General features: G+C 34.9%; 1 protein-coding gene across 2 annotated transcripts in view; it reads left to right on the top strand.

Annotated features, from left to right (window-relative positions):
* TBC1D8B (TBC1 domain family member 8B) overlaps window positions 1–27,118 on the top strand; it is a 60,900-nt gene extending 33,782 nt beyond the window's left edge. Inside the window, exons 8-21 of one of the 2 annotated variants that reach the window (XM_043571514.1) lie at window positions 1,792–1,941; window positions 2,506–2,656; window positions 3,275–3,489; window positions 8,955–9,072; window positions 10,055–10,340; window positions 11,277–11,406; window positions 12,624–12,722; window positions 16,054–16,122; window positions 16,297–16,537; window positions 17,427–17,492; window positions 19,129–19,212; window positions 20,281–20,337; window positions 21,915–22,012; window positions 24,601–27,118. In XM_043571514.1, the coding sequence (XP_043427449.1) occupies window positions 1,792–1,941; window positions 2,506–2,656; window positions 3,275–3,489; window positions 8,955–9,072; window positions 10,055–10,340; window positions 11,277–11,406; window positions 12,624–12,722; window positions 16,054–16,122; window positions 16,297–16,537; window positions 17,427–17,492; window positions 19,129–19,212; window positions 20,281–20,337; window positions 21,915–22,012; window positions 24,601–24,996 (2,160 nt within the window). In that variant the 3' untranslated portion in view covers window positions 24,997–27,118. The remainder of the gene's footprint in view (window positions 1–1,791; window positions 1,942–2,505; window positions 2,657–3,274; window positions 3,490–8,954; window positions 9,073–10,054; window positions 10,341–11,276; window positions 11,407–12,623; window positions 12,723–16,053; window positions 16,123–16,296; window positions 16,538–17,426; window positions 17,493–19,128; window positions 19,213–20,280; window positions 20,338–21,914; window positions 22,013–24,600) is intronic. The other variant, XM_043571515.1, reaches the window with a different exon arrangement.
* Window positions 27,119–27,705: the final 587 nt, after the last annotated feature.

The raw sequence follows: 27,705 nt of genomic DNA on the forward strand, positions 1-27,705 counted from the left end.
TCACCCATGAAACTATCTGATCCAGCACTTTTATTTGGTGGGGGGTTTTGGATTACAGATTCAGTGTCCTTACATGTTATTAGTAAGTTCAGATTTTTTTATTTCTTTATGTTTTGTTGATAGTTTTTATTGCGGAAAAATATTTCATTGTCTGGATATACCACAATGTTTATCCATTCACCTTTAATAGGGATACGTTGGTTGCCTTCAGTTTTTGGCAACTATGAATAAAGCTGCTATAAACATTCATATGTGGGTTTTTGTGTGGACATACGTTTTCAACTAGCTGGGTATATACCTAGGAGCACAATTCCTCAATCATATCATAGTAAGGCTATGTTTTGCTTTGTAAGAAACTGCCAACCATCTTCCAAAGTGGCTGTACCATTTTTGCATTTCCATCAGCAATGAATGAAATTTCTTTTTCCATATCCTCAGCAGCAAGTACTTGTTCTTGTCACTGTTTTGGATTTTAGCCATTTTAATAGCCAATAGTATCTCATTGTTTTTTTCATTTGCAATTCCCTAGTGATACAATATTGAACATCTTTTTAATATGATTATTTGTCATCTTTTTATCTTCTTTGGAGAGGTCTATATTCAGATCTTTTGCCCACTTTTTAAGTGGGTCCTTATTTTTTTTAAACATAATTTCCTTTCATTCTTCTAATATATTTATAATAGCTACTTTACATTCTTAGTTTACAAAATCTAGGAACTGGGCCCTCTCAAAGACATTTTCTGTTGGTTGCTTTTTAAAAATAGTTCCTGTTTTTATTTTTAAACCTGGCTTTCTCTGATTACCCCCTTTAGTCAGTATAAATTAGTGGCCAGCCAGTGATGGGTCAGTGAGCTCCTTAAATGCTGTGAACCATTAAGTTTTCTACTTTTTGCAAAGGAAATCTTTGTGTGAAGGTATACCTCAAACTTCTGGAAGCTTTTAAATCAGCCTTATCTTTCACTTCTTACCTCTAAAATAGGCCAGAATTGAGCAAATGGGGCCTTCCCCTGTCCCGTTTCTTTCCTGGCCAGTTTCACACCCCTGTACTTTTACACGTACTTCTAGATCCCCAAGAATATGTTAGAATCTTTCAAAGTTCCCTATGGTTATCTAGATCTTCCTTTTAGATTTTTAGCCAGGCTCCAGTTTCCCCCAAACTGAAATCATAGCCTTACGCATCTGTAATGCCCTGGGGACTGGGCTTTTTTCACAGACCTGAGTTCTGAATTAAATCAAATGATAACAATACCCTGAGAATGGGGATTTTCTAGGGAGCTGCTAGTCTGGTTAAAATATTGACTGTGTTCTGGGGATGGGGATTTTAGTGAAGCTCCAGAAGATCCTTTGGCTGTGTTAATGCAGGCTTTCATGGCTACCATACCTCTGAGCTTGGGAGGGAGGGATGATGAGAATAGTCTCATGTTAAAACTTCACAGAGTCTGATGTCCTATTGAGATTCATTAGTTTTAGTTGTATCTCTGCTTTTCAGTTCATTCTGTGCCTTTGGTTCATTTCCAGTGTTCTGAACTTGTATTTTTAAAAATTCTTTGCCAATATTTTGTTTTTACAGGGGAGTGGGCTCACTGAAGTCTTGAGTTTGCTGTTCCAGACACTAATTTCTTGCTATCTCTAATTTCAAAAGAAAAACAATGTCTCTCTGAGACATTGCTTCAATATTTATTATGTAGACAGATTGTGCTTTATAAATGATAGATAAAGCATGAGCACTTTTTCTTCTTGCAGAAACTTTTAAGCATACATTTGGGACAATTACATTTTTTCTTTTTTAGGTTCCTATTAGTTCTGATTCTACAGACCCATCCGATAATATTGAGGTACAGTCTTTGACATGTCAGAGAGAATGCAGTAAAACTGTGAACACCGAAGCCTTAATGACAGTATTTCACCCTCAGAATTTGGAGAATCTTAATTCCAAAATGGTAGGAAAACAAAATACTAAAATCTATGGACTGAAACAGTTTATCAAAAATAAAAATCTTAGAGCAGACTAGAAGGTAAAGGTACCACAACTGAAATCTTCTTTTGGTGCTTGATAAGGTTTTCCAGCAGGTACTACTGTGTGACTTATTTCATTCCATCACATAAAAATGCTATTTTCAAAAAAAAGGGGCTATTAACAAGAATTAAGATAAACGATGAAAATTGAACATCATGTTTTATATGCATAGATTGCCAATAATTCTAAAATTGAGTTGAGTGGGGGAGAATAATGGTTCAAAGTTTTACCTCTGAAGTGTAATGCTTTTCCCATTTTTATATGAGTTTAGGTAAGAATTAAAATAGTAAAATACATCTATTAGACTCACGTGGATTTGAAAGATTTGTGAAAAGTGCTCCAGTGTTTGGCCTCTCTGTGAATACTGATTTTGACTTTCTCTGTTCTTGATTTCCACGGGTATTACTTCACAGTGAAGAGAGTTTTCAAGTTATTTGAAAGAAGTTCATTTGTCACCATGTTTGGTTGCTTTGATTTTTTGTTACAGTTGAAAGAAAAAATGAAGGAACAGTCATGGAACATCTTGTTTACAGAATGTGGGCGTGGGGTTAGCATGTTTCGGACCAAAAAGACTCGAGATCTGGTTGTAAGAGGGATTCCAGAGACCTTAAGAGGAGAGCTGTGGATGCTTTTTTCAGGTATTTATTCACTTTACTAACAGATACTAGCCATGCCCCTTCTAGGAGTTATGCACTAAGTAAAAACAATTACAAAGATGGCTAGAACAAACTCTTATTCATGAGTTCAGACTAGTCAAAGAGAATAAGGTAGTTATGTGTACTTACTTATATATCCACACATCCATTGTCTGAGCAAATTAGTTTATTAGGCAAGATATGGCTAACTGGTAATATCTCTAGCTCTAGTGTCAAAGGAAAGTTAAGGGAAAAAAAACAGTTTATGAAAATTCTGTTGGATAAAATTGGTGTCCTGGCGGTGGTGCCTGGGTAGGTCAGTCCGTTTAGTGTCCTCTCAGGTCAGGATCTCACAGTTTGTGAGATCGATCCCCGCTTTGGGCTCTGCGCGGACTTTGGATTCTGTCTCCCTCACATCCTCCTCTCAAAAATAAATAAATATATTTTTTAAATTGGTGTCCTGATGTTATATTCTAGTGAAGCCTTTTCTTTTGTTTGTACTAGGATATTAATTGAGTATAAAGCTAAATTTAAAGGTTATCCAGTTCTTTATGTATATATGCAAGTGTTGGCCTTATTACATTCCTCTTCTTTTGTACGTTAATGCAGTTGTCTTTACAGGTGCTGTTAATGAAATGGCTGCTAATCCTGGCTATTATGCTGAAGTGGTTGAGCAGTCCTTAGGGACCTGCAACTTGGCTACTGAAGAAATTGAACGTGATTTGCGTCGCTCCCTGCCTGAACACCCAGCCTTTCAGAGTGACACTGGCATATCTGCTCTGAGGCGGGTACTCACTGCTTATGCATACAGGAATCCCAAAATTGGATACTGCCAGGTATGATTTCAGTATGAGCCCATCTGTGTACATATTCCAAATGGTAAAATCATATCAAATATAGCTCTATTTGAAAATTGTGATAAGAAAGGTTGGGCTGAGATTGATAAGGGCTTATTTTTAATCTAAGTAGATGGTAGCGGGAATACTTAAGAGAATTGATATTTCATTACTTCATTTTTCTTTTACATTTAACAAGTGTTTATTGCATTCCTGCTCTGTAAAAGATACTGTGCTAGGTGCTTAAGACTATATAAAGATGAATCCTATAAGGATCCTGCCCTTGAAAGTATACGAACGAGTAAGTATTAAAACATATTCATTGGCAAATAAAAAGCAAGTGGGACAAATTATTAAAGAAATGTAAAGTTCTATCAGGATTTATCATATGAATAAATTATTTTCATCTGGAGGAATCCGAGAAGACTTCGTGGAAGAGGTAGCATTTGTAGGTCTTGATAATTGGTGAATTTTGGATGTATGGAGCTGGAATGAAAGAATGTTCCAGGTAGAAGCATCAGTGTAACCAAACACAGATAGAGGTAAACATAGAATGTATGTAGAACCATGTTTTGTTTCTTAGAAATGTAGGGTGAATGAAGCTAAGTAGATAGAGGAAAAATATCAGGTAGATTGGAGAGGTCAGGAGTTTGAATTTTATTTTGTAGACAGTGGGGGAATCATTGAAAAAATCCTTTAGGAGCACACTATATTAACTAGGGATGCTAGACTGCTAACACAAATAACCTCAAATAGGTAATAGCTTAAACACAATAGACGTTTCCTCAAAGGAATAAACAGAAGAGCAAGTATTTAAGTCAGTAGGCAGCTCTCGTTCATGAGATTATTCAGGGCCTTAGGCTGAAGCACTCCCTGTCATCTTCAAAACATGGCTTCCAAGATGTTCTTTCATTGCCATTACCATTCACAGGAAACCGGAGAGAGCATGGAGAAACAATTATAGATTTTATTGGCTAGTAGGCCTAGAATGTGCATATATCACTTCATCCACATTCTGTTGGAAGGTCTTAGTCTTCTGGCCACACCTGTTTACAAAGAAGTCTGCAAAATATAGTGTGACTGAGCATATATATATCCAGATACTATGGAAGAAGGGAGACTGGACTGTGGTGGATAGCTAGCACTATCAGCCACATATTCCTTTATAGTGGGCTGAGCACTTATAATGATTATGTATCAATTCTATCCATTAAACCTTATCAATAGAGAATTTTTTTGAAAAACAATTTAAGTGAATGGATCACCTAAATTACAATATTTAGCGTATTTTAGGATCTCTGAGAGGTAAAAAAAAAACAAAACAACAAGTGTGGCACTTCTTTTCTCAAAGAACTTATACTCACAGAGTCCACAATGTTATCTATATATAGTAGTATAGAGGCACCTTCAAAGTAGGTGGCACATGCTTTTGACTTCTAAAAGATGAGAGCAAAGTTAGAAACATGGAGGGCACAAGGAAAGTTATTCTGAGTTAAAGTAACAATATGAGCGATACCATTCATGTGAGAATAAGCCTACCACGGAGATCAGTCTGGCTAGATTTATGTTAGAATCAAGAAGTAAATAAGTTTGTGTAGGACAAAATCATGGAGAATCTTTCAAGCCAAGAAAAAGTCTGAATTTAATAAGCAGGTTTTATTGCTTTTGATCAAAAAGCCATGTGAACTGTACTGACTCATGGCTGATGGGACTAGTTGAGGAAGTTCTTATATATTCCTAGGTTGAATGTTTTTATCATGAAAGGGTGTTGGATTTTGTCAAACCATTTTTCTTTGTCTATTGAGATAATCATGTGGTTTTTTACTTTTATTCTGTTAATGTCCTGTATTACATTGATGTATTTTCATATGTTGACCCTCCTTGTATTTCCAAGATAAATCTCCCTGGGTCTTGGCTCTATAATCCTTTTTATGTGTTATTGGGTTCAGTTTGCTAGTATTTTGCTTAGTATTTTTACATTTATATTCATAAAATAAAATGATATCTGGTTAAGATACCTCTTTGGTTTTAGTATCAGGGCCTCATAGAATAAGGTGGGTAGTATTTCTTCCTCTCCTATTTTTTTGAAGAGTTATAAGGGATTGATGTTAATTCTTCTTTAAATGTTTGGTAGAATTTGCTAGAGAAGCTATCTGTTCCTAGAGTCTTCTTTGCAGGAAATTATGTCATTACTAATTCAGTCACTACTTCTTATAGGTCTATTCAGATTTTTCTGTTTCTCCTTGAGTTGGTCTCGGTAGTTTGTGTTTTTCTAGGAATTAACCATTTTATATCTAGGTTATCTCATTAACCATTTTATATCTAGGTTATCTCATTTGTTAGCATATTCCCTTAGAATCCTTTTTATTTCTGTTAAGATTGGTAGTACTGTTCTCTGTTTCTTGATTTTATTTTTTTTTAATTTTTTTTTCAACGTTTATTTATTTTTGGGACAGAGACAGAGCATGAACGGGGGAGGGGCAGAGAGAGAGGGAGACACAGAATCGGAAACAGGCTCCAGGCTCTGAGCCATCAGCCCAGAGCCCGATGCGGGGCTCGAACTCACGGACCGCGAGATCGTGACCTGGCTGAAGTCGGACGCTTAACCGACTGCGCCACCCAGGCGCCCCTGTTTCTTGATTTTAATAATTTGAGTCCTTTCTCTGTTTTTTATCTTTTTGGTTAGGCTACCTAAAGGTATTTCAGGGTTTGTTTCAATTTTTAAAAATCTTTCCAAAGAACCAACTTTTGGTTTTGTTGATTTTTCCCTATTTTTTCTATTCTCTATCACATCCTACTTGTGTAGAACTTCAAGATTAACCAGAGGTGAGAGCTTAGGGCCTTTTCTGTTCTTTCCTGAGCATACACACAGCTCTGGGCATGCATAAAGCCATATCGTGCACATGGCCTTCTAGATTCCCAGGAATTTCTTAGAGCCTTACAAAGCCCCCTATGGGTATCTCATTCCCCAGTTTTTTCATTTTGACCCTTTATTAGCCTATTATTTGACCCAACTTTTATCCACTGCCTCAGCAAGCCGCATGTTCAACAACTGCCTCCAATTGTTTTCAACAAACACACTGAAAGAAGGGTTTGCCTACCATGAACACTGTGTCAGGTCAAATAAACACAGCCTTGTGAGTGGAGTCTTCATGTGGAAACCACCAGACAGGCCAAATAATGACAATTATGTGAAAATGGGGCTCTGAAGGAGCTCCAGCCCTGCCTGGTCCCTGCAGTGGCTGCTAGGTGTTTTTACTATAATTGCTGGAGTGTTGGTTTTTAAGGCTAATGTGAAGCTGAGGAGGAGGTATGTGTATCAGGCAATTTAAAATGCCACAGAGCTCACTGTTTTTACTTAGATTCAGCCATTTTATTAAATAAATGCTTTCTGAGTTGTTATAAGATTTTGGTTAATTTTCAGAGTTCTGAAAAATTGATTCTGACAGTATCTTCCAGTGTTCTTGTTTCTTTTTTTAAAATTTTTAAAATGTTTATTCATCTTTGAGAGACAGAGACAGAGCATGAGTGGGGAAGGGGCAAAGAGAGGGAGACACAGAATCGGAAACAGGCTCCAGGCTCCGAGCTGTCGGCACATAGCCCAACGCAGGGCTTGAACTCACGAACTGCGAGATCATGACCTGAGTCGAAGTTGGACACTCAACTGACTGAGCCACCCAGGCGCCCGAACCAGTGTTCTTGTTTCTTATATAAAGGAGAGCACTTTCAGAGGGCCTTACTCTGCCATTTTCACTGACCCCCCCTCCCATTATGGCTTCTTTTTAAAAACTTTTTAAAGTTTATTATTTTGAGAGAGAGAGAGACCGAGCACAAGCAGAGAAGGGGCAGAGAGAGGGAGACACAGAATCTGAAGCAGGCTGTAGGATCTGAGCTGTCAACGCAGGGCTTGAACCATGTTGCAGACCACGAGATCATGACCTGAGCTGAAGTTGGATGCTTAACAGACTAAGCCATTATGGCTTCTTGAACAGGAAAATTGATGGGGTAAAAACTAAACTTGAGGTCAAATACAGTGCCAGATCTGGCAAGGAATCTACATACTTAATACACAAATCTATAAGAAAAGTATTAAAATATAAAAATGAGCAACAAGCATGAAAAGATTAGTCATAGAACCAAAAGTACAGATGGATTAATAAAGTATAAAAAGGAGAAAGTTTGGCCTCAAAAAACTCAAATTAAAACTATCAAATCAACATTTTCACCATCAAATCAACAAGGACCAATTGTAATTATTACAATTCTCAGTATTTAGTATTGACAAAGGAGCAGTGAAATAAACATTCAAACACTGTTGGTCAGGAATATAAATTGGTACAGTCTTTCTGGAATATAATTTGGTAGTAATATGTCATTTAAAAATAGTATTATTTGAATACTTTCATTGTTATGTATATCTTTCCTGAGAAAAGAATAACATACTTGAAGATTTGTATACAAAGACATTCATTGCAGTGTTACATATAGTAGTGAAAAATTGGATTCAAAATAAATGTCCAACAATAGTAGAATGGTTGAATAATTTATAGTATATTCAACTTACTAGATTATTTCATAGTCATTAAATACACTGTTTTAGAATTATTTAATGGCATTGAGAATGTGTAATAAGATGGTAAGTGAAAAAAAACACAAACTTTAGAAGGGGAAAAAGGAAGGAAAGCACACATATGCACACCCATAGTACATCAACTTATTAACAGTGGTGGTCTCTGGGTAGGTAGGATACAGGAGATTTAATTTCCTTCATACATTTCCATTCTTTCCAGATTCTATACATTAAGGGTTTATTACCTTCATAACAAGCTCTGTGGCCAAATGTAAAAGTAATGATCTGACATTTGTATGCAAGATAGATTACAAGGAGAAAGTTAGGGTGGAATGGAGAGGATAAAGCAGATCAAAAAGACATTTTATAAGAAGAAACTAGGCTGTAAAGACACATTGGATGTGGCAGATAAAGGGTTTCGAGCATGATCAAAATTAGGATAGCAAAGAAGAGAATCCTGTTTAATGAGAAAAGGTGTTTAGTTTTGAACACAATTGAGGATGATTGATATTTAAGAGATGTTCTTTTATAGGCAGTTGAAAATACAGATGAAGTTTGTTTCTCCAGTTTTAATATGTTCTTAAATTATGTGTTTTTCCAGATTTGCAATAATTAAGATACTTTATTCACTGAATTTAGTGTAAAATTACAGAGGTTTTGCTTATTTTGTTCTATATTCATATTACTGCTTCATTTTCTTTGAATTTACTGTATAAAGTAACTGATTGCAAATGTTAGCCAGACTTTACCTTGTTTTGCTTTAGACTGGCTCAGAGTGCTTATGTTTCCATTATGATTACTTTTCGTAGTTTTTATTACTGAAACTAGGGTTTGAAAAAGAAGTGTAATCATCACCCAGGCAGTATTTATTTATTTATTTTTCTGTCAATTTTAGGCAATGAACATTTTAACTTCAGTGTTGCTTCTGTATGCAAAAGAGGAAGAAGCTTTTTGGCTTCTGGTTGCTGTGTGTGAACGGATGTTGCCTGATTATTTTAACCGTCGAATCATTGGTAAACACACACACATACATATCCCATATATAAGCACATATTTTTTTCTGAACAATTTATATGTCTCTTGTAATTATGTACCAATTTATGTATCAAGTGGAAGAACTGATCAATTAGGTTTTGAAATACACAAAATGTAAGCAGTATCAAAATGTTACATTCACTGATATGCTCATGAGAAGAGCTTTTTGTACTGAATATATGATTGGAAAGTTTTTTTATTATGTTGCTTTTTTAAGATAAAATGCCTGGTCTGTTTCTTAATAAGAAATAGAAATTTTAAGTTGACTATCTCTGTATTGCTAAAACAGTGGTGATCTGAAGCATCCAGAGCTACTGGAACATTTTTAATAATTACTTAATGAGAGAGAGATTTTAACCAGCTTGAAATCTCTACATTTATATGAATTGTATTGATATTTTCAAGGTTTAAAAGAAGGGTCAAGTTCTTAGTTTGTTAATTGTATAATATTTTCTTCAGTCATCAAATATTTACAGATTTTGATACTCTACCTTAAAGCTGTAGGTGGTTTCTACTTTGTACACTCATACGCCTTCAGTATCATGGCTGGGTTATTGATTGCATTTCATTCTTTCATTATAGTTATTTGTGTATTTATCTAAAGTTCTTTCATTATAGTTATTTGTGTATTGATCTGAAGTTCTACTAGATATTAAGCTCTTTGAAGATGAGGCTATTTCATTAATTGGAGTATCTCTTATGGTGCCTATTACAGGTTTCTGCAAAAGAGTGAATAAATTACTGTTCAAATGAATTTGAACTGAGTTTCTCAAGTGCTTCTTGATTCATGACACTTTACTAGCAGATAAAGAGATGTGTGAAATATAGGAAAGGCACTGAAGAAGTTCATAATTGAAGGAATAGAAATGAGATATATTGGCATACTAGTAAGTGGGAAGGTATCAGAAACAAATCCTTTTGAAGGGGATTCATTTTTAAACTTCTTTTTATGCTCACCAGGTGCCTTGGTGGATCAGGCAGTCTTTGAAGAACTTATCAGGGATCACTTTCCCCAACTTACAGAACGTATGACCGATATGACATTCTTTTCCTCAGTTTCTCTCTCATGGTTCCTCACACTTTTTATTAGTGTGCTGCCTATTGAAAGTGCAGTGAATGTGGTGGACTGTTTCTTCTATGATGGAATAAAGGCCATTTTACAACTGGGATTGGCAATACTTGACTATAATTTAGACAAACTGATCACATGTAAAGATGATGCTGAAGCTGTGACAACTTTAAACAGGTACTGTCAGAACTGTAACGTTTAAATCTGGAGAGCCCCTTGGAGATGATCTTGTTCAGTCCCTTTGTTTTGCAGATGAGGAAATAGCCCTAGAAGCTTTAAACAATTTGCCCAGTGTCACAAAGCTAGTTGTATGAAAAATCTAGGACTAATGTCCACTTCTCTGTTTCAAAATAAGATATAGTAAGAGCAGATCCCTCTGAAGTAAGTCACTTGGTAACATACACATTTACACTAATATTGTTGATTCAGTACGCTGGGACTTTCATAGTCCCAGTTTGAGCTATAAAGTATTGTTGTGTAAAAGTAGTTTGAAGAGGGAAGAATAGTTGATAATGTTAAAAACCAGTGGGAGAGATCATTCTGGTTTTCAGGTAATTTCAGTCAGGTATACTGAGCCTTATTTTCCCAGTACTTTTTCTGTGAATGTTATTTTATATTGGAGCACTTTGTGTGTGTGTGTGCACGCGCATGCTCACGCGCATGTGCACATGTACACTATGTACGTATATGTTAAATGAATGGGTCACTATTGTAAGGGTGCATCAAATACCATTTTGTACAGAATAAAATATAAACACTCTGGCATTCAGAACACTCTACGTTAGGGCCTCAATGGATCTTTTTTATTTCTCCTTACGTGCCTCTACATACCCTGTATTCCATCCGTACTAGGCTATGTGGTATTTACTGAGTACTCTCTGAGCCTATTTGCTTTCCTCATGCTCTCCTCTCTGCCTCTGAAATAATTTCTTCACCATCCCATTCCCCTCTCCCTTGTCTTCCTAGTTACTAACCATCTTCAGATTCCACTTCTTCATAAGACCACCCTTTGTCCTATCAGTTGACATTAACCTCTAACTAGGGAGAAATTAGCTATCATTTTCTCTGCATTTTACTTCCACTAATTTTTGTATTACTGTCACTTTTGGATAGGTTCTTTGACAGTGTCACTAATAAGGATAGCCCATTGCCTTCAAGTGTTCAGCAGGGTTCAAATGTGAGTGATGAGAAAAGCAGTCTTATTAAAGTGGATATTACAGATTTGATTAGAGAGTCAAATGAGGTAAGTTTTTTTTTATACCACAAATATAATTACATAGCATAGTTTAAATGATCAGTACTATAGTTATATCTCTAGTGGTATATCAAGAATAAGATAATACGGGGCGCCTGGGTGGCGCAGTCGGTTAAGCGTCCGACTTCAGCCAGGTCCTGAGTTCGAGCCCCGCGTCGGGCTCTGGGCTGATGGCTCAGAGCCTGGAGCCTGTTTCCGATTCTGTGTCTCCCTCTCTCTCTGCCCCTCCCCCGTTCATGCTCTGTCTCTCTCTGTCCCAAAAATAAATAAACGTTGAAAAAAAAAATTAAAAAAAAAGAATAAGATAATAATACAACTAAAGATATAATTTAAAATCAATTTCATTTGTTTATTTTATTGAGGTATAATTGATATACAATATTATATTAATTTCCTGTGTACAATACACTGATTCAACATTCGTATTGTATACATCGTGAACTGATCACTACAGTAAGTGTAGTTATCATCTGTCACCATACAAAGTTAATACAATATTATTGAGTATATTCCCTATGCTGTACTTTATATCTCCATGGACTTACTTTATAACTGGAGCTTTGTATCTCTTGATCCCCCCATACCCATTTTTCCCCCTCCAACTCCCCTCTCCTCTGGCAACTACTGCTCTGTTCTCTGCATCTATGAGTTTGCGTTTTGTTTATTTTTTAAATTCTACTTATAAGTGAAATCATGTAGTATTTGTCTTTCTCTGACTTATTTCACTTAGCATAATACCCTCACGGTCCATCCATGTGTTGCAAATGGCAAGATTTCATTCTTTTTATGGCTGAGTAGTGCTCCATTGTATAAAAATGAGTTCTATCAACTCTTCCTAGGTCATATAGACTCACCTGCTTCAGTTTGCTATCTTTAAATGAAATGATTCTCACTTGCTTTCACAGATAATGACCACTTATAAATATCTATCACCATATAAAAAGGTGAAAATTCTTCTTAGAGACTAAGAATTTTTCCAATGTTCTTATACATAGTCTAGACACATAGTAGATTGAATTCTCTCCAGTAAATCTATAGAACAACTGAAACGTGGGAGGTGAAAATTTGCATAACCACTGAACAAGTTAGGAAAATAGCTAGAAATAGAACCAAGGCCTCTGAGAATTGAGTCTGATGAAATTCAGGTGTAAGAAAAGCAGATATTTATTATGAATGAGTATCTGCTGAAATCATTTTTTTTGCAGAAATATGGTAATATTCGCTATGAAGATATACACAGCTTGCGCTGTCGAAATAGGTTGTATGTCATACAGACCCTAGAGGAAACAACAAAGCAGAATGTGGTGAGTATCTGCCCTATGGGGGGAAAGCCAATTGGATTAACATTTTTTTCCAACTTCCTTTAAAAAATTAACATTCCATGTGAAGAAAATGAATATAACTAAACTTTTGAGCTAGATTCTTGCCACAGCTTAGCTTACTGTAAATTTGAGAGGAAGTAAGTTATTTTCTTCTAATGGAATTATGTTGATTTCTCCAAAGTGTTTTGTTATTTGACCTTTAATATTGAATGCTGTGATATAGGCATTTAAGCATAACATATTTTTGACGTGCTTCATCATTGCGAACAGCTGACCTACATAGTCAGTAGTCATTGCTGTTAATATATTTTATTATCCTTAGAAACCTAAGATAAGGTAAAAAAGCTATAAAACTGTGTTTCTAAGTACTCTCCTTTTTAATATTTGGATGTCTATATAAGAAGCTGTTAATATTGGTTGTCTCTGGTTAATGGGATTAATAGATTGCTGGTTGGAAGAGGGAGAGTTTTACTTTGCTGTATATATCCTTCTGTACTGATTGAGCTTTTATCATAAGCATGTATTGTTTTTGTAAACTTACTTGCTTAATGGCCACATCCTCAGAGATTCCAATCTGGGAAGATGAACATTTCTGAAGATTCTGGGTTTAGCTCTCAATTAAATAATTCAGTGATATTACTGTGACATAGCATAGAGCCCCCTTGTTTTGGGTTTTATATATTAACTTAAAAAATAAGTAATACATTTTCACTATTAATAACTTAAACATAACAGAAATGTAAAAACATAAAAGTCCCTTCCCTTCCCCTATGTTCATCTGTTTTGTTTCTTAAATTCCACATATGAGTGAAACCATATATCTTACTCTGACTGACTTATTTCACTTAGCATACTACCCTCTAATTCCATCCACATTGTTGCAAATAGCAAGATTTCATTCTTTTTGATTGCTGAGTAGTATTCCATTATATATATATATATATATATATATATATATATATATATATACACACACACACACACATTATATATATATATACACACACACACACCACATCTTAGACCATATCTTCTTTATCCATTCATCAGTCGATGGATATTTGGGCTCTTGTTGCCTTTTGTTGATAGGGTGATGGGTATTAAGGAGGGCCCTTGTTGAGATGGGCACTGAGTGTTATATGTAAGCAATGAATCACTGGATTCTACTCCTGAAACCAATACTACACTGTATGCTAACTAACTTGAATTTAAATAAGTAATTTTTTTAAAAAAAGTAAAAGTTCCTTACCCCAGGAGTAAGGGAATAAGGAGTAAGATCTTCCAGATCTTTTTAGTATGTATCTATAGACATAAATGTGTGTGTTTTGGAGGGGGAGGTTGATACAGTTTTTTAAATGAGATCATACCAATTACTTTTTTCTGCAACTTAATTTTTTCACTGAAAAATATATCATAGTTATTGCATATCAGTACATATAGCTCTACCTCACTTTTCTTAACATACTGAATAGTATACCATAGTATGGACATGCTATATAGTTGACCCTGAACAATGCAGAGGTTAAGGGCCCCGATTCACTGTGCACTTGAAAATCCACATGTAACTTTTGACTTCCCAAAACTTAAGTACAGTTGACCCTTGAACAACATAGGTTCATACCGTGCAGGTCCACTTACACATGGATTTATATATATATAAATACAGTATAGTACCGTAAATGTATTTTCTGTTCTTTATGGTTTTCTTAATATTTTCTTTTCTCTAGTTTACTTTGTTGTGAGAACACATTATATAATATATATAACATACAAAATGTGTGTTAATCCACTGTTTATGTTGTTCGTAGGGCTTCCGGTCAACAGTAGGCTATTGGTAGTTAAATTTGCGGGGAGTCAAAAGTTACATGTCAATTTTTGAGTACACAAGGGGTCAGCGCCCCTAACCCCCATGTTATTCAAGGGTCAACTGTACTCCTGTTGACCTGGAGCCTTATTGATTCAGACCTTTTTTTAAAAATCAGTATTGAGTGTTAATTTTGACCAAAAGATTTTTCCATATGTTGAGTTTATATATTTTTCTGCTTTGTTAATGTAGTCAGTTATATTAAGGAATTCCTAATATCCTTCTGTTGGGTTTTTGAAATGAATTCTGTTTGGTCATGTTGTATTATTATTTTAATATTCTGCTTTGATAATTTTGCTAAATAGTTTAGCTGTGTTCTTTACATCTTTGTTAAAGTGACATTGGGTTACAGTTTTCTTTCTATGTGTGTGCTAACTTTAGTTTTCTAATGAGAGTTGTGCTCACGTCATAGAATGAATTTTGGAATAAATTATATTTTACTATGCTCTGGAATAGTTTAAATCACACAGGAATTAACAATTACCTGAAAGTTTGAGGAATTGAGCCTATGAAACTATTTGGATCTGCTGCCTTTTGGTAGATGACAGACTTTTTATTACCTTTTCAGTTCTGTCTCTTCAGAATTTGCTCTTTCTGGGTTAATTTGGGTAATTTTTGTCCTAGAGAATTATTCATTTCATCTAGACTTTCAGATATATTGATATAAAGCTTAAAGAATTCATTCAATAGATATTTAATGCTACCTCTGTGCTGAACACTTTTAATGACCTATGTTTATACCTATGTTTATATTATAATTTTACTTCTCAATGATGTTTATTTGTGTTTTCTTTTATCACACTTGCCAGATTTGTCTATTTTACTTTTTTTAAATTAACCAGCTTTTTGTTTTATTTATTGAGCGTAGTGAGTTGTTTTTCATTTCCACTATTTTATTAATTCTATATTTTAGCTTTACTCTTTTAAATTTCTTAAATACCCAAATCGTTGTACCATTGGTGCTTGTTCTTCATGGAGTAGGATAAAATTACATATTTTCTAAGCTTATTATTTCTTGGATTATAGGTTTTTTGGCACAGATAGGGAATGCACACCTCTCCCAGTGTCTTTGAAGTGCTTAATGACAACCCCATTTGATGACTTTGACACATTGTTTATGTGTCAAGAGAGGAATATATGGAATGAGACTTAGAATACTGTTACTTATATTTATAGACATTAAATGGATGTCCTTTGGCAGTGATGTCTGGGTATGAAGGGATGAAGATCAAAGTACATATCAGAGTTGAACCAAAGTACATATCAGAGTATAATTGAACTATAGCCTATGTACAACCTTTTTAAAGGGCAAAATTTATACATTTGTCTTTGTTATTCTTTTAAAAAGTTAGAAGAAAATTATTCTTGCAGAGGGAGATTTTTCTAAATGGATTCAATAATTTTAATACTGAAGTGTTAAATTATAAATTGCTTTTAATCTTTTTAAAGTTGCGTGTTGTATCACAAGATGTGAAATTGAGCCTTCATGAATTGGATGAACTTTATGTCATCTTTAAGGTACTGTTGTTCTTCTTCAAGTGAAAAGTAGTACTTTTTAAGCAAAATTTTACCACAACCACTTTTAAATATTTTATCTTTAATTATTTTAGTAGACATGCTTAAAAGAAAATAATTTTATAAAATTGCTTTTTATGATTTAATGACTCTCCTCTTTTTATTTGTTTTTAATAGAAAGAGCTGTTTTTTTCTTATTATTGGTGTTTGGGTTGTCCAGTATTGAAGTACCATGACCCCAGTCTGCCATATTTGGAACAGTATCAGATTGACTGCCAGCAGTTCAGAGTGTTATATCACTTGTTGAGTCCCTGGGCTCATTCTGCAAACAAAGACTCACTAGCCTTATGGACATTCAGATTGTTGGATGAAAACTCTGACTGCCTTATAAACTTCAAAGAATTCTCCTCTGCAATTGGTAGGATGATGTCCAATAATTTTCTTTTTTTTTTAAGTTTTATTTATTTTGGAGAGTGCATGAGCAGGGGAGGGTCAGAGAGAGGGAGACAGAGGATCTGAAGCAGGCTCTACACTGACAGCAGCGAGCCCAAAGCCAGGGTTGAATTCATGAACTGTGAGATGGTAACCTGAGCGGAAGTTGGACACTCAACCGACTGAGCCACCCAGGCGCCCACAATAATTTTCTTTTTTAAAGCAAAAAATAAAGGTACCCCTAGAAATACTTAGTACTGCCTTTTAGTGCCAATTTAGTCAGATTTTATCAGCCTGAGTTACATTATCTCCAACTTGAGCAATAAGTGGACCTTTTGCTAAATATAAGTATATTGGTCTCCTTTTGACCCAGTCTTCTCAGAAAAGCAAGCTGTTAGATATAGTTGTTTTAAAGGTTAACACAAGGGAAGAAAATATCCATATCTTGCCCCATTCAGGCACATGGAGGCTTCAGGAGGAGTTTCCCCCTCAGTAAAAATCCAATCACATAACCTAGAAAAGTGGTATAGAAATATCCAACACCCCAGCATACTTTCTTATCAGGGATTGCCCGTTAAAGAGGAATTCTCTTCCTCAATTGAGGCATAAGGCCTCATTAAAAAGAAAAAAGAAGATTTAGGTTGGGGGAAGGGAAATCAGCATGAGAGCATTTTTTCTCTGATAAAGTGTATTTTACTTATACACTTGAAAGAGAATCTGGCTGACTGGGTGGTTGTTTAATTGTTAGTTTAAGTGACAAAGTTTCTGAGTCCTAATTACCGGGTAATACCTGTATCTTAATTAATCTTTGTTGCTGGAATTGATTGAATGTTCTTTGAAAACATGATTATTTGTAATTGAATTTTATTAAACAGATACAATGTATAATGGAAGTTTCACTGATAAGCTTAAGCTGCTTTTTAAGCTGCATATTCCTCCAGGTAAGAGTTTAACAGTCTTTAATGATATACAGGAGTTGATTCCATTTTTTTTTTTTTGAGAGCGAGACAGAGTGCAAACAGGGGAGTAGCAGAGGGAGAGAATCTTAAGCAGGCTCCATGCAAAGCATGGAGCCTGACATGGGGCCTAATGTCACAACTGTGAGATCATGACCTGAGCCAAAATCAAGAGTCGGATGCTTAACTGACTGAGCCACCCAGGTGCTCCAATTGATTCCATTTTAACAAATATAATGGTAGATACTCAATTTTAATAAATAATGTAATTTTCAATATGATCTAAGGTCATTGCTTCATTGTGGCCCATGGATCATATATCTAGTACTTTTTCTGATAGGTAGTTACAGTGAAATCTGTAGAAGAGATTCTGTGTAACAGAAGGGTCCACAAGCTTCCTCTCAGTTAGTGGTCAACTTAATGATAGTTTATGTGTAAGAACTACCTATCATTTGAATATTGGTATAATACTGACATGTGATGTTGTTATTGGGGAGTAGAATTTAACTTTAGACAAATTGCCAAACTTGTGGGATACTACAAATTATTCAGAAAAAATGAGACTAGGCAGCAAGGATGTTAAACATTTGGAAAAGGAAGCAAAATAAAAGCTGCCATTTATTGAACACTTGCTCTGTTGACGCATTTACTTTACATGTGTTCTTTTATTTAATTCTCACAATGTCCCTGAGAAGTACTATCTTTCCAAGGATAAGGAAACTAAGGCTCAGAAAGATTAAATTATTGGCCAAAGATCACATAACTAATAACAATTTATTAGCTGGGATTCAAACTGAGGTCTGACTCCAAAGCTTAGGTTTCTTTCTATTCTTCCATACTCCCCTAATGTTACCATACCATTCCAGTTTATTCAGTGTTTTCCACTGACCTTAAGAGTCTGGCTTTCCCAAACCTGATCCATATTTTGGGAAAACAGTCTTAAGTTTTAAGCTAAAGGAACATTGCAAAGGTACCATTTAGTTTAGAAAGGATAATTTACACAAGCAAACAGCACCTCATAACTTGTCTTAAGCTAAACCTGGGATTTCTTTGAGAGACTTCCCAGGATAGCCAGGAACCATTCTTTACCAGACCAAAAATCTAAAAGCCACCTCTTACCCTTTACACACTCCTATCACAATCAGAGCATTAAACACCAAAGAAAAACCACCTAATAACTTAATTATTAAGAACTTTACATTGTCAAGTCAAATTATTATTAGAGTGTCTAATATTGCCATGGAATGAATATACTTTCAGTAGAAAGATCAAAAATAGAGAAACCACTGTGTAGGTTACAGCACTCAACTTCATGTTTGCCTTATTACCAAAGATGTTTTTAAATGAGGTCACATTTTCAGAGATTTTAAAATGCCACATTTTCTTATTTCAACTTGTAATGGCTCTCAAAAAACTATTAAAAAGTAAGAGAACGAATAGAACTAAAAGTGATAAGAACTTCTTATTATTTGCTATAGAGTAGTATTACTTCCACATTTCTTCACGTCTGTCTTATTGAGACCTTTTGTTTAACTCTCTGCCCCCAGATTTACTTGACCCCATTATAGGACCCACTGCTGTCCCTTATTGTTAGTAAATTGATTGGGTTATCTGTTTTCAGCTTATACTGAAGTGAAATCTAAGGACCCTTCAAAAGGAGATGAACTTTCAAAAGAAGACTTACTTTATTTCAGTCAGCTTCATGGTAAATATCTGTTAAAAATGTATCTGTTTTGACGATTAGTCACTCATAGAGATCTTCCTGGCTTAAGTATTTTTTACCCAGCTACCATTAGTAAAATAGGAGTTAATGGTACTTTATATTTCCTTTGTGCAACCATAACACTTAGCACAGTGCTAAATGCATGGTAAATACCCCCAAAATATTTGACTGATTAAAGTGTGTTTTCGGTTTTCATTTAGGGAATGTTTATTCTACTGGAGGATTAGAAAATGCATTTTGTTTCTACTTACGTAGCAGAATTGTTCTACTTAACATGGCAGAAATTTCTAAAATGTATCAGATCATTTTCATGCCTTGTTAAAATACAGTGGAGACAATAGCATCTTTGATGATTGAAGGTCATAGCTATTATTCAAACAGTGAATACTTATTATAAATCACTGTAGGTGTAGGAGACAGGGATGAATCTGTCTCCAAGACATAATTTGGAAGTGTTATGCACTTATTTTTGTGTCCTTTGCTTCTTTTTCATAAACATGAATGTGTTACAGAGGGATAAGTCCTGATTAATGTATGTTTATAGTTACTATATGTTAAGTGTTTGAACACTAAGTTTGAAGAGACCTTACAAATCATCTAGTCAAATCCCTTAATTATATATAGATAGGGGCACTGAGGCCCAGAGAGAAGTGACTTGTGCAAGATTTCACAATGAGTTACTGCTACAATCAGGACTGTAGCTCAGTCTTCTGACTTCCAGCATGCTTTTTTCCCTAATAATAAAAGTAATACAGTTTAGTTTGAAGTAGGTCACAGGGAAGAAAATACCCCCCCCAGAAGTAAATAATATTTGTTAAACTTGGTATACTTTTAGATTTTTTTTTCTTATACATTCTCCCCAGTGTTCTTTCAACTATAAAAGCTTTTGAATACTTTGTGTTCTGATGATAGGAGGTCATGGCAGCTAAAATTGGTTTCCTGAATTGAAGAAAATAACATGTGCCTTTTTATATAAAATACTCTTTTACTTTCAAAAGGTATTTACTTATTAAATATTTTTAAAAATTCAATTGTTTTCCTTTCCTCTAGTTTCCCAGCCTATAAATGTGAAGGAAGCAGAATCACTAAAAAAGAGCCCTGAAAAAGGTACTATGATTAGGAATATCATTTAGTTTAAGTTACCGTTTTTGTGAATAGTTAGTGGCAAAGGCACAAAGTGGATTCCCTTTAAAGGCTATTGATTTGTCCTGAGAGCTTTTTTGCTGTTTTGATGTCAGTTTAACAATTTAGTCTTTGTTGTCTTGATACTTAAGTCTCAGAAGTTGTAGTAAATAACCCATATTCATTTAATTTTACTATTTTGAAAATATTTAGTTTTTTAAAAATTTTTTTTTAACGTTTATTTATTTTTAAGACAGAGCATGAACAGGGGAGGGGAGAGAGGGAGACACAGAATCTGAAACAGGCTCCAGGCTCTGAGCTGTCAGCACAGAGCCCGACGCAGGGCTCGAACTCATGGACCGTGAGATCATGACCTGAGCTGAAGTTGGACGCTTAACCGACCGAGCCACCCAGGCGCCCCGAAAATATTTAGTTTTAATTACAAGAGTAATAGATAATTCTTCTAAAAGAAATTTAAACAGAAGTCTTTATATTCCCACTGAACTCTACCCTGAAGTAAATGTGAAAACATTTTGTTCTGTATCCTTTCCAGACTTGTTTCTATGTATACACAAAGACATATAGACCTCTCTCTTTTATTAAAAAAAGAAACATTCCATAAATACTGTTCTACAATTTGCTTTTTCTATTTTGTGATATATCATGGATATCTTTTCATGTTAGTACATTTGGATCTGTCTTATTCTTTTTTAATGGGTATAGAGTATTCCATTGTTTGATTTGATCATGCCATAATTCAATAACTAGCCCAATATTGATGGACATTTAGGTTGTTTCCATTTGTATTGCAAATTGTTTTGCAACAGACATTTTATACTTACATTATAGGATACTTTTATACATATTTCTTTAGGATACATAAATTCATAGAAGTATGAGAATACTATGTCTAATATGCACATTTAACATTTTGATCAAGGCTGTCAAATGCATTAAAAAAATCCATCATTCTTTTTATGTTTTTGAGTAACATTTAGTTAAAAAATAATGAATTGCCAAAGATCTATTTAAATTATGACACCTTCCCTAAGGTTCTGTATATCTACCTAGTTTTCCAATGAATCTTAAGTTATTAATAGTCACATTAATTATTGTTATTAAACTCTTCAAAGGAATGGATAAGTAGTGTTTTGAATTTTTTTAAGAAAAGCCACCATATAACACTTCAGAATCTGCATATTAAGAACATCATATAGAAGCTATTTTAAACTTAATAGTATGCATCAGAACATCTACATGAAATTTACATTTTCAAGCCAGGGTATACTGTTTAATCTAAAATGCATCCTTCTTCGTCTCTCTTCACATCTTCCCTAGTCCCCAGCCTTCCCAAAGTAAAAGTTTTAGTTTAATAGAAATGGAATACGTATTCTGAAAGCCAGTGGATGAAATAAAAGGTAAATTCAGATAATTTCCTGGGTTATTAAAAGGTGGAATCTTATATCTCAATGAAATATCTTCCAATCATAGTTATTCCTTCTGAGATTTGGGGAAATACAGTGGGCTGTTCATTATGAAATGGTTTTATTCCACTCTTTCAGGCAAAGGAAAAGTTGATATTCAAGCATACCTAAGTCAATGGCAAGATGAGCTTTCTAAAAAAGAAGAAAGCATTAAGGATTTACCAAGAATGAATCAGGTATAGTATTTTCAAAGAAAAAAATGCTAGCTTCTTGTTTGTTTTTTTAATGAATGTGGGTGTATCCAGCTTTAAAAATTGCTAACATGCTATTACAAAAATAGTTAAATAATTTGTGTATCATCTCTAAGTTTCAGATGAGCACAGAAGAGTAGGAGCAAAGTTTTAAATGATTTTCTACTTTATTTTTTTAATGTTTATGTTTTTATTTTGAGAGAGAGAGAAGACACATGCAAGTGGGAGAGGGGCAGAGAGAGAATCCCAAGTAGGCTCTGTGCTGACAGCTGACAGCACAGAGCCTTACATGGGGCTCACCTCACAAACAGTGAGATCATGACCTGAGCCTAAATCAGGAGTCAGATGCTTAACTGACTGAGCCACCCAGGCTCCCCAAAATGATTTTCTGCGTTAAACATTTAAATGTATTTAGTTTCAGGATAGTTCCTCTGCTATGACAACATTTGTGACTATAGAAAAGATGTATGTATAAACATATATTTCAGTGTTTCCTATTTCCAGCTTTATTAGAAGCATTCATTTATTCAGTAAACATTTTTGTAGTGCCTACTAGATGACACCCAATGCTAGGTACTAGGGATAAGAAGTTAATAAAATAGGTCACACACTGGTGTCTTATCATCTTATATTTGAATGTGCTCAAACAATACTACTACTACTTGACACAATTCTAAATCCATGTCTATCTTAAATACTGGTCATTCAGTTTATGTTCTTATGTTTTTTAAATTACAATCTGTTGGTTTATATACTGAAGATCCCCAGAATTTTACCAAAATAAGAACTGTCAAATAACAGTATTCCTCATGGACTAGGTAATTTGGTAGCTGAATAAGTTTTTTTAATGAATCAGTATGGTATTTATTCTAAAATTTTTTATAAATAGTACTACAAACTAAGGAAGAAAAATAAAACTTAAAAGTTTGGTACTGTTTATTTTTATTAAGTATATCCTTTGTATTTGCTTTTTTATTTACAGATAGATTTTTCTAGTAGGATGGAACTCTTGTGTTAGAATCAGTTTTTCTTTTTAATTCTCAAATATCTATTAGCAACGTCTATGGATTATCTAGGGGCAACTAGCAAACAAACCAGTTTATTTCTCTACTTGGGTCCCACCTCAGCCTTTAAAGAGAAACATGTCTGGGGCACCTGGGTGGCTCAGTCAGTTAAGCACCTGACTTCGGCTCAGGTCATGATCTCACGGTTCATGGGTTCAAGCCCCATGTTGGACTTTGGGCTGACAGCTCAGAGCCTGGAGCCTGCTTTGAATTTTCCCTTTCTCTCTGTCCCTCCCCCACTTGCACTCTGTATCTTTTCTCTCTCTCTCTCTCTCTCTCTCTCTCTCTCTCTCTCTCTCTCAAAAAATAAACATTAAAAAAGAATAATAATAATACATAAAGAGAAACATGTCTAAATTGGCTCTGTAGTACTACCTTGTACTACTACATAGTTCCCAAAACATTCTTCCATAATTTGTTGTCCTGCTTGAGCTGCCCACTCTAGCCCTTTGGAGAGATCAAGGAAAACTCATCCTTAAGCCTTTTGTTAAGATTGGTTAATGAGGGGTGCCTGGGTGGCTCAGTAGACATCCCACTCTTGATTTCGGCAGCTCACGTCATGATCTCAGGGTTGTGAGATTGAGCCCTGTGTATAGCTTTGTGCACACTGAGCATGAAGCCTGCTTGGGATTCTTTCTTTTCCTCTGTCCCTCCCCCACTTGTGCTCATGCTGTTGCGTGCACTCTCTGTCTCCCTCAAAATAAATAAATAAACTTAAAAAAAAAGATTGATTGGGGCACCTGGGTGGCTCAGTCGGTTAAGCGTTCCACTCTTGGTTTCAGCTCAAGTCATGGTCTCACAGTTCATGGGTTCAAACCCTTCCTTGGGCTCTGTGATGGCAACACGGAGCCTGCTTGGGATTCTCCCTCTCTGCCCTCTCTGCTCGCTGTCTCACTCAAAAATAAATAACATTAAATTTTTTTTTTATGTTTTATTTTTGAGAGAGACAGAGCACGAGCAGGGAAGGGACAGAGAGAGAGAGGGAGACACAGAATTTGAAGCAGGCTCCAGGCTCCAAGCTGTCAGCACAGAGCCCGACATGGGGCTCGAACTCACTGATGGTGAGATCGTGACCTGAGCCAAAGTCGGACACCCAACCGACTGAGCCACCCAGGTGCCCCAAAATAAGTAACATTTTTTAAAAAGATTGGTCAATGAATGAACGATTCACATGTGGGGAAATAGGAGAATTTGCCTATTTAAGAACCACCTAACATTGAGGGAATACTGGTAGGTAAGTTGCCCAGGAATTATTATATATATAATATACATATACAGCGTACTGCTACTAGGCAACAAATGAGAAAACTTAAATGGAATTTTCTTGCATGGTTCATACCCATCTTTCTAGAACCAAGATTTTTTTGGAGATTAATCATTAGTTTTTGTAACTTCTGTGGTGAAGGTTAAATAGTACAAATTCCAAAAAAGAGACTGTTTACTTCTAAGTTCTCTTTCTTTTTGCTAAATGTAATATCAAACGTGGTATTTCTAACTTGTGTCTTTCAGTCACAATTCATTCAGTTTTCAAAGACTTTGTATAACTTATTTCATGGGGACCCTGAAGAAGAGTCGTTATATCAAGCCATTGCTGTTGTAACTAGCCTTTTGCTCAGGATGGAAGAAGTTGGAAGGAAACTACATAGCCCTACAGCATCAGCCAAAGAATTCTCTGGTACAGTCTGTGCTTCTGGAGGACCCAGTGAGGGGAAAACAGAGAGCCACTTGAAGAAAGATCCCTCCTCTCTGAGGGAAGAACCTCAGTGGTCATTTGCATTTGAACAGATTCTTGCGTCTTTGTTGAATGAACCAGCTTTGGTGAGGTTTTTTGAGAGACCCATAGATGTAAAAGTGAAACTCGAAAATGCAAAAACCTCTCAGTTAAGTTTCAGAACCAAGATGTAAATCTCTTTTAACAGGAATTGCCTGTCATAGACAAGTTTACTAAGATTCCTGTAGCTTTCAGCTTAATTCTTGGGAATAGGGATCAGGGATTTATCTTGTTACCAATATGTTTTAAGGTTTAAAAAAAAGATATGTGGAAGCACAATGATTCATTTCTTTGTGGTAATCTCTAATTTTTGATATTCTCCATTACAAACGAACTTTTTATAGTTCACAGGATATGTAGTATCAGGGGAATATGCTAAATGTTACCACCAGAGGGCACTACCATATCACTTTTAGTAAGAAAATTACTAGTTTGTGCTGCTGTTTACATATGGATTAGTGATGATTTTGAAAATGTAATGTTATGTTTGAGTGTTAGTGATGCTGCCATGTCATCTGATAAACCCTACTTTCCAGATTGTCTCAGTTCCTATTATGATGCTTTAGAAATCCAGGCTCTTAGATCTATAGCCTTAATTATCTAAGTGATTACCATATGGGGACCTCATTTTCACGTTATCAAACTGAAATAATATTAACTTTTTGAAGTTAATCTCATTCATTTTTCTAACAATAAATGTTTTTTTTTAGTAACTTCTACATTCTTCCTACCTGAGCAGTTCAGCAGCTGCTGACTGATAAAAACAAGTCAAGAACAAGTCCAAAATTCTGGGCACATATAAGGAGAAACAATACTGGATTTAGTTTTAAGCCAGATAAAGCCAGTCTCTTCAGAAGGGTTAAGAAACAATTCAGTTAAGTATATATGTGTCTCATTAGACTGAGCAATTACTTGAAACACTGCTGTTTGTGGCATTTGTCTCAGAGTAGCTGTGACTGCTTTGGTTCTAGCTGTAGATTTTGAAGTTTCACCAGTCATGTTTTAAGCTACATAAGATAGACTGAATTACTGTTTTAGTCTGGCAAGTTCATAAAGTACTTATGTTTAATGATAGTTAAGGTAATTGCTGGTGTCTGTTTAAAAAGTTTTGACCATCTATCTGATTTAGATGTGTAATTTCAGTATTTTATGCTGCTTATATTTCAGTCATTACAGTGAAAGTCCATTTAGAGATAATGGGCTTTGTTAGCATTTTAAAGAAAAAAAGACAAGCAAACCATACCTGTTCAATCTTCTGTGCTGTTTTTGACAAGAGCAATTTATTAATAAATCGACTTAGGAAATTATGGGGAGAAGTTATCCAGTGGAGCTTCTTTCTTCACAAAAGGCTTTGGTTTTAAGCCCTTTGACTTTTCAGATGTGAAACAATAAAAGAGCAGAAATTCTTTAGAGTAACCCAAGACATTCTCCCTTTCTGGAAAGGAATTGGTATAAGTCAGCCTTTGACAAGAGTCCACTGTGAACAAGGCCTAACACAAAGGGTTTCATCACCACAGAATATGTTATTTTCAAAGAGATTCAAGAATTTTAATTGACCCTTTGAAAATTTCATAAATTGGGCTTGGCCAAACACTTACTAGTGTTATCTTTAAAATGATTTGGTTAACCTTTTCTAGAACATTATCACCTAAAGACAGAGTTGGTAAATAAGCATCTATGCCTTTTCTCAGAAATGATTTGCTTAAATGTGTTCAAATTTTAGACTTTGGTTAATAGTTTATACATAAACTATCATACATCTGTTATTTTGCAATGATTGTTAAATTATACTACATAGACTCTAGACTAAAGACATAAGGCTCTATGCTTATATACAGAGGCACTGTTGCACATACTTTGTTGAATATTTTGTCAGTTATATTTACAAAAAAGATACTTTCTAAGAGCATATGTTATTAATATTTGATATTATTTTAAAAAGTCAGAATATTAAAGATTACTAGGTATTGTATTTTAGCCTATATTCATTAAAATTGAATACTTAGATTTTTGAATTGTAAAATGATTATAAATGCAAGTTAAAAAGGCAAACATTTATTTTATGAGTCTGCAGGAGAAATAAGATGACTACATAGTTTTATAGCTGCTACCTTGTTAAGAAAATGAGTTCTTAATATTAAAAATCTTATGTAGTTGTGTTAAACTGAACCGCTGCATTATACCTTATGCATTAAATTAAATGTTATGAGGTGGCTTTACTTTATAAAAATAAATATTACAAATTATTACAGTAAACATGAAAAATTGTTTGCTTAAAGATATTACTGTTATTTATTATGATGTATTTTTGTTTATACTTAGTTATCACTTGAGGACTTCTATCCTTTATTAGTTAAGGTTAGGTTGCAGAGAACAGAATTCACTCTAATTAGTTAAGGCAGGAAAAGATTTATTACCAGACATTAAGTGGCTTACAGAATTATCAAGAGGACTGATCTAAATTGAGCTTTCAAGAACAACTTCCAAAACTATACCACAGAACCAGGCCACCAAGGGAGTTGCTAATTCTTCTACAATTAGGAAACTATTTCCTGCTACCATGATGAAAAGCCAACATTACAGCTGCTACTTACAGATCCATGCCCCACCTGCTATGATTTACACAGCAACAGAGATGCCAACCATCCCACTTCTCACCACCCACAAACTAGTGACTAAATTACAATAGAGCAAGAAAACATCTTCACAACCATGTTTACCAGCAGAAATGGCAGAAGCAAGCATAGCCTTTACCTCCCCCTCAGCTATTCAAGTCTCACGAGTATGCATGTGATTGGCCTATAATGTATCCAGAATCCTAGTGGCAAGGGAATCTGGAAAAT

This window comes from Prionailurus bengalensis, chromosome X (genome assembly GCF_016509475.1).
Source record: "Prionailurus bengalensis isolate Pbe53 chromosome X, Fcat_Pben_1.1_paternal_pri, whole genome shotgun sequence".
Classification (NCBI taxonomy): domain Eukaryota; kingdom Metazoa; phylum Chordata; class Mammalia; order Carnivora; family Felidae; genus Prionailurus; species Prionailurus bengalensis.